At 32.9% G+C, this 8,088-nt stretch overlaps 1 protein-coding gene across 2 annotated transcripts in view; it reads left to right on the forward strand.

Annotated features, from left to right (window-relative positions):
• NUP155 (nucleoporin 155) overlaps positions 1-7,138 on the forward strand; it is a 70,868-nt gene extending 63,730 nt beyond the window's left edge. For both annotated transcript variants that reach the window (XM_044664306.1, XM_044664315.1), the window contains 3 exons: positions 3,305-3,441; positions 5,438-5,544; positions 6,891-7,138. In XM_044664306.1, coding sequence (XP_044520241.1) covers positions 3,305-3,441; positions 5,438-5,544; positions 6,891-7,029 — 383 coding nt within the window. In that variant the 3' untranslated portion in view covers positions 7,030-7,138. The remainder of the gene's footprint in view (positions 1-3,304; positions 3,442-5,437; positions 5,545-6,890) is intronic.
• Positions 7,139-8,088: the final 950 nt, after the last annotated feature.

The following is an 8,088-nucleotide window of genomic DNA, read 5'->3' on the forward strand; positions in this document are numbered from 1 at the left end:
TTTGGTAGTGCTGCTCATGTGACATCTTTAGGCTAGAGGAGCATTATTGCTATAACTTCCAGTTTGCTACTTGAATAATTGCCTTTTAGATGTATTTCCAATGGCAGATGTTTGAATACAAGGTTTTTATATATTTTCCAGCTGTTGATGAGGACCATAAATATTCTAAATGTTATACAAGTTGTAGAAAAAGTGCTTAGGCCATCTCTCACTTGCTACCTTCCCTTTGTCTGCCATGGTAGTGTAAAATAGGAGAAATCTGGCTTTTGGGTTGTACTCTGCTGGACTGAACATCTGGCAGGAAGGGTGTTTGTTCTAACCATCTGATAGTTTACCTTCAGAGAAGTTGGATGGAATATTTCTCATTAGTTCTCAAATCTCTTCATGAGAAAGTCTCTGGTGCATTTTGTAAGTAAAGATGCATGCTAAACTCATAACAAAATATAAATTCTGAAAATTTAAAAAAAATCCCTGAAAAAAAAAATTAGTAAATAACAGTGGAAACTTTGTGGAATGATAAAATTTTTTTTTTACTCATTAAATACATTCACAAGGTTTTATAAATATTTGACAAATGTGACTACTACTTCAAGGGGAAAAGACTAATAATATGGGCAAAGAAATAACCTGGTAGAAATAAGCTTAGGTCCTTACAGATAGAACCACATAATTTATTTCTTTTATTACCTGAAAAGCCTTTAGAATGCTAAGAAACATTCTTAACAAAATTATAGAAAAAATTATGAAGTAGAAATAATTAAGCTTTTTCAAGTGCCAAAAGGATGTTTCTATCAGTTGCATGCTTGGTATTCTTGGCTAAGCTGTTATTCATAGGAAATAGAGAAATGAGTTTTGGGTCATTATTCTTTTTTTTGGCTAACAAATTAAAACAAATTTTATAGACTTGCTTTTTAATTTTCAGAGAATTGGAATATAATGAGAAACTTAACTAGAAATTACTGAGCAAAATCTAGTGTTTAATTGAGAATTCAGAGTTGTATTGGGAACTTGCACATTTTTAATGCAGATAATTATTACACTAAACTGTAAACACAGGAGGTGTAAAGGTTTACACTGAATTTGGACTAAGATGTGAACTAGAAGCAGCTTTTTAAATATAAATCATTAATAAGCAATTTATTTTTCATTTATGTTTTTCTTATATCTTACAGAGAAATTCTAGTTATATGAACTTTTGAGACAACTGAACTTTTTTAAAGTTTCTTTAATGCACAATCTAGTATGATTTCCTCTGGACAGATGCAATTTAAACTTGAATTATTATGAGCATATTTATTTAATAATTTTTAAATGAAATTTCAGACCTACTATTTTCTTTGTCATATAGATTTAAAAAAATGGACCAATTCACTGAATTCTTCAAACACATTTTGTTGTTAAATACTTAAGTACTTAATACTTTTGATTATTTATACCATTATAGGGTGATATAGTAATAGTTATAGATATTAATTTAATCTTTTTTTATTAACCCTTACCTTTTGTCTTAGAATCAATACTAAGTATTATTTCCAAGGTGGCAGAGCTGTAAGGGCTAATAAAGTGACTTCTGAGGGTCACACAGCTAGGAAGTCTCTGAAGCCATATTTGAATCTATGACCTCCTGTTCCCAAGCCTGATACTCTACTGAGCAACCTAGATGTCCTTCAATATATCTTTTTTTTTTTTTTTTTTTTTTTTTTTTTAATTTTTAAACCCTTAACTTCTGTGTATTGACTTATAGGTGGAAGAGTGGTAAGGGTGGGCAATGGGGGTCAAGTGACTTGCCCAGGGTCACACAGCTGGGAAGTGTCTGAGGCCGGATTTGAACCTAGGACCTCCCGTCTCTAGGCCTGGCTCTCAATCCACTGAGCTACTCAGCTGCCCCCCTTCAATATATCTTTTAAAGTTTACAAAGGAATTTCTTCCTTATACCCCTATAACATCTGTAGAATAAATACTATTCTCAGTTTACCATGTGAGGACATTAAGTTTCAGGGAGATGGAAAGACTTGATCATGATCCCACAGATAGTAAATATTTGGCCTGTCTCTTGACTCTCAAGGCCAGGGTTCTTTCTATAATACCATGAGGAACTTACTCTGGAGAAATTAAGTTGTTTTTACACACATCTCTCTCTCTCTCTCTCTCTCTCTCTCTCTCTCTCTCTCTCTCTCTCTCTCTCTCTGTCACACTCTCTTTTTCTCATTTTCTATATGTATTTTAGGAACAGAAAGTAAAAGCTAAGTTAAAGCTCTTACATTAAAGTGAAGTGCCAGCCTGACTGCAGCTATACCTCTTTTGTTTTCATTTTTTAACTCATTCTCTATGGAGGGATATTTTAAAACTTTTCATTTCAATTTGGCTACAGGAATATAAAGAAACAATACTGTTGACCTAAGTCTGAGTTCTTTATTTTCTAAGGAGTGATCCCTTTACACTGATTGATGTTCTGCCAAGTCTCCTGGCTGAATGACCAGTGATTTAAAAAACTTGCCAGGTGTTGGGAGCAGAGGAAAAGATTAACCAAAGCAGAAAGATAAAAATTTTATCCTGACCTCAAGCACAGTACCCAAACAAATTGAGAGACCCAGGCACAGAAGTATCTGAAAGTGTTTGTCCATAGAAGTCTTAATGTTATTTCAAAACTCAAAGTAACAAATCCATGAGATTAATTCACAGTATTTATCCATCTTTTCAGAGTGCTATTACCCTGTCTTACTATAGATAATAATCTAGTTTTTGTGTGCCAAATTCTAAATCATTTGGTCGAATTGAGGGTTTGTTCTTTGTTTTGTTTTTGAGAAAAACAAATGAATTAGGTAATCTTTTAAATCAATTTTGAAAAAATTAATTTACTGATCAACATAGTGACCAACCATAATTCCAAAGGACTCATAATGAAACATACTATCTATCTCCAAATGAAGAATGCAGAATGAGGAATATTTTCTTCTCATTTTATTTTTCTGGATGTGGCTAATGCAAGAATTTGTTCTGTTTAACTACATACTTGTAATAGATTTTATTTTTCTTAACTTTTTCAGTGAATCAGGGAGGGAAAAGGCAGAAAATAACAGAAGTAAAACAAACAAGTGAATTTGAAATTTTGAAAAGCAATTAATATCATTTGAACCTTTTAAATTTACTAGTATAAAGAAAACACCTGCTAATTCTAATAAGGCAACACCAATTTTTTAAGCATAATGTATAATCCAATCTAAAAATTTCCCTTTAAAATCTACTCCAAAATGAACAAAACTCTTCCTAATTTTTTAGTATGTTTCTCTTTTTCCCATTTCAGATTTTATCGTACAGTTCTTAGAACAGCAAGTATGTAGCTTGAACTGGGATGTTGGATTTGTGATACAGACAATGAATGAAATAGGAGTGCCACTGCCTAGACTATTAGACGTATATGATCACTTGTTCAAATCAAGGGTAAGGAAAATACAATTGGAATATATTGCCTTTTGTTTAGCAAGTTCTAGTACAAAGTACTATTAGAAATGTGAGAAGAGAATCATTTCACAGAAGATTTATTTAATGACAGAATTAATGCTATCTCCTCAGTTTGATAATCTTTTTTTTCCTTTTTTTATTTAGAATATTTTTACATGGTTACATGATTCATGATTCTCCCACACACATTCCCCTCCCCCGTGGAGCTGACAAGCAGTTCCACTGGGTTATACATGTATCATTGTTCAAAACCTATTTCCATGTTATTCATATTTGCAGTAGAGTTATTCTTTAACATCAAAACCCTAATCTAATCGCATCCTTAACACATCACATGATCGATTATATAGTTTTCTAATGCATTTCCATTTCCACAGTTCTTTTCTCTGGATGTGGATAATGTTCTTTCTCATAAATACCTTAGAATTGTCCGGGATCATTGCATTGCTACTAGTACAGAAGTCTATTATAATCAATTTTACCACAGTGTATCTGTCTGTATATAATGTTCTCCTGGTTCTGTTCCTTTCACTCTGCATCAATTCCAGGAGGTCATTCCAGTTCTCATGGAATTCCTCCAGTTCATTATATCTTTTAGCACAATAATATTCCATCACAATCATATACCACAGTTTGTTCAGCTATTTCCCAATCAATGGACACTCCCTCATTTTCTAATTTTTTACCACCACAGAGAGCGCAGCTATAAATATTTTTGTACAAATCTTTTTCCTTAATATCTCTTTGGGGGGGTACAAACCCAGCAGTGGTATGGCTAGGTCAAAGTTTGATAATCTTTTAAAAATTAAATGCATTCCAATTCAAATAGAGTAAATCTTTGGAACCAAATTATAGACTTAAAAGCACAAAACATGATGGGCCTTCCCCTCCACTACCCCTACCTCCCTACAAAACTTGAGTCAAACTTACACTGTTTAGCTCACTTAAGCTGTTCATTTTTTTTTTTAACCCTTACCTTCTGTCTTAATATCAGTTCTAAGACAGAAGAGTGGCAAAGGCTCTTCTCAGGGTTAAGTGACTACCCCAGGATCACATAGCTAACAGTCTCAGGTCTAATTTGAACTCACATCCTCTCAACTCCAAACCTGGTGCTCTATCCACTATGCTACCTACCTGCCCCATAGCTATTTATTCTTTTAAATTCTTTTCAATGGGTAATACTACAGTTGAGTATTTTGTTGCTCAGTTTTTGCATAACTTTACTCCTGAGAATAAGAGCTATAAATATACATATTTTCTTGATGATCAAAGCCAGTGGTTTCAGAATAATATCTTAAATTTCTATTAGTATTTACCTTTTTTTAAAAGCACATTCATACATATATTCTCATTTGCTCTTCATAACATTGTGACACAGGGAGGGCAAATAACTACTCTCTTTTTCACAGATTAATAAATTACTGTCTGGAGGGAAGATGTGGCCTACCCAGTGTTAAAAAAGCTTGTTAAATGCAGGGCTAGTTGATGCAACATCCATAAAAAGGCATGGATGTACAAATCTTAAACAAATGTGTAGGAGCATGTGGATTACAAAATCTACAAATTAGAGAAGCACCCATAAATGATAATCCAATGTATTATTGCCACATACAGTGCCAGTGCTCATAAATTAATAGTAATAATGGCTAGCACATATATAAGTAGCAACTTATTTTCAAAGATTTACTGTTTTTCTGACATACACAAGCAAATTTTTGCATGAATATCTCCCATTTTACATAAGGGAAAACAAAACTAAAGAGAAGTCACGGTTTTCCCAAGGTTACACAGACAGTAGGAGTTGGAGCTAAGATGTGAACCCTAACTCCCAAATCATCACTCCCCAATACCACAGCACCTCAAAACAGTCAGAGCGTTTGTTAGCAATAGTGGCAAATGACTGCTTCAGCAGATTTATATGCTTTATAAAAATGCATCTAGTTCATATTTCTTGATATGTCTCTTTTCTTTATAGGATCCATTCTGGACTAGGATAAAGAAGCCTTTACACCTTTTGGATTGCATACATGTATTATTGTCCAGATATGTTGAGAATCCCAACCAAGTACCTCATTATGAGAGGTAATCAGAAATGACTGAATTGTAGACTGAATTGTGTAGTTGTAGAATTCCAAAAGTTCTTAAAACACTTAGGATAAAGCTCTTGCAGTAAGAATTTAAGATGGAAAAAGTTATAAAGCTTTTGCCTTTTGACTAAGACAATCAGTTTTACATAATGCAAATTAACTGCTAAAAATTACTTTCTATTATTGTAATTAACTTCCTCATATTTTGCTGTTAATATTCTTCAGTTCTTAAAAATTTACAAGAAGACTTTTTTGTCTTTGTATTTTCAGCCTATTATTATTATTATTATTATTATTATTTATTACCTTCTGTCCTAGAATTGATACTGTATATCTGTTCCAACACGGAAGAGCAGTGAGAGCTAGGCAGTTGGGGTTAAATAACTTGCCCAGGGTCATAGAGCTGGGAAGTGTTTAAGGTCAAATTTGAATCTAGGACTTCCATTCTCCAGACCTGGTTCCCTATCTAATATACCTCCTAGTTGCCCCTTAAGCTTCTCTTAATATCATAGTCTTTATCTAACTCCTCTATTCATGTAGCAATATAGCCCCTAGGATATTTATGTCTCTGATTTTACTGTATGCTAAGCAGAACTAGAGAAGGAAAATAACATGAAATAATCCAATTCTATTTTAATTTTGAAAACTGCTTAAGAAAAAATCTGGGTTGTTTCTGAAAATCATCACAAGAGCCCTCAACAAAGTCATATTAGGGCTTGCTACTCTAAAATAGAAGTTCCTTTTTCATTTTCAATGCTGTAATATACCTAATTTCATCTGATTTTTAGGCATCTATTCATTATTCCCATTCTCAAATTGCCACTTTAAAAACCATAGATAAATTTATTAACATAATTTGCCAAGGATGTTATTATTCATTTTCCCTCATTCCCTTGACTTGTTTTTCCTCATTCTTTCCCCATTTTTGTTCCTAGGGTTAGAGGCAAGCATTAAAGTATCTAATATGCCATTCATCCTGGTTCCTATTTCACCAAATGATGACTATTATATGCCTAACAATCCCTGAAAACTCTAAAGCAGCACTTACTCACATTTTCCCAATTTTACTAATTATTTCCCTAATTTTCTGATTGTCATGTGTATGTTCCATTTCCATTTACCTTTGGTTTAAGAAAGAAAGCACCAGAATATAAGGGCATGTGAGAAATGTTTCTATTTCTTTTCCTTAAATATTTTTTCCCCAATTACATATGAAAATAATTTTTACCATTTTTTTAAATGTTGAGTTACAAATTCTTCTGTCCCTTTCTCCCCTCCCCCTTATAGAGAAGAAGGCACATATATTTCTTAATTATGCGTTTTGTTTTATTTCTTTTACAGACGACGATTTACAAATGTCTGCATGGATGCTGTTTGTGGTTATCTTGTTGAACTCCAGTCTATGAGTTCAACACTAGCAGTACAAGCCAGCACGGGGAATTTTAAGTCTCTTCAGGCTAAATTAGAGCGACTTCACTGATTAATATAATGGAAGTGGACTTTAAATATGTGTTCTTTGAACTGTAAAATAAAGGTTCCAATATATGTACCCTAATCCAGAAGAATAAATGCCCAGGAGACCTAGGAAATCAAGTGTATTGTACAATGAGTTGGATTGTATGGTTTCTGTGTTCTTAACTTTCTGGTATCTGTGAGTGGTAGAAAATATGCCAAAAGACTGATTTCTTTTTTACTACTAGTATGTTTTGCTGGTGCTTAAAAAAAAAAATCATTTTTATGTAGTAGTTGAAGTAACATGTTTTGCCAAACCAAAACGTGTTTGGAAGCCTCTATTTTCACATCTTATTATACACAAATTAAAGATGGACATATGCATTTGTATATATTTTACATATAAATATATGGACCTTCTTTGTGATTATTATAGTTTAAATATTCAGAGCTATCCTAAGAATATTTATGTTTAAGAGATATTAGCAGACTTTCTTCTCTTTATTTCAGGGAGCAGACTGTGGTATGGATTACATTTAGTATAAGATATGGTTAATGTGTTACTTAGTGGTGCTGAACTGCTTTTTTTTCTCTTTTTTTAATCTTTGTCACAACAGATGGCTTATGGGGGGAGGGGGATATATTTGGGGACAAATGTAATAAAAAATAAGACATCAATAAAAACACAAATTGTTTCAAAAAGATTAGCAGCGCATATAGCTGGGCCAATTCCTGAGAGATGATTCAGAGAGAAATGAGAATTTGGAATATTATACAGATAGTCAACCATAATGGCAAGACAATAGACTGGAGAGAAATTAGGCTATTCATATACCATCCAGAAATTATATACTCTTATGAGACAACTGACCAAAAAAAAATCACACAAAGTATAATGAATCCCCAAAAAAGACTGCCGAAATAAACAATTCAACTTTTTTAGGTGGATTACGATACAACTACAAAGAAAAAGAAAATTTTCTGCAAGCTGCAAGAAAAAAATTGCTTTTTATATCTCATTCATTTCTGATTATGCCTCTCCTAAACCAATATGGATTTTCTTAAAGTAGTCTTGTTTTGGTCCAGC

The sequence above is a fragment of the Gracilinanus agilis genome, chromosome 1 (assembly GCF_016433145.1).
Source record: "Gracilinanus agilis isolate LMUSP501 chromosome 1, AgileGrace, whole genome shotgun sequence".
NCBI lineage: Eukaryota > Metazoa > Chordata > Mammalia > Didelphimorphia > Didelphidae > Gracilinanus > Gracilinanus agilis.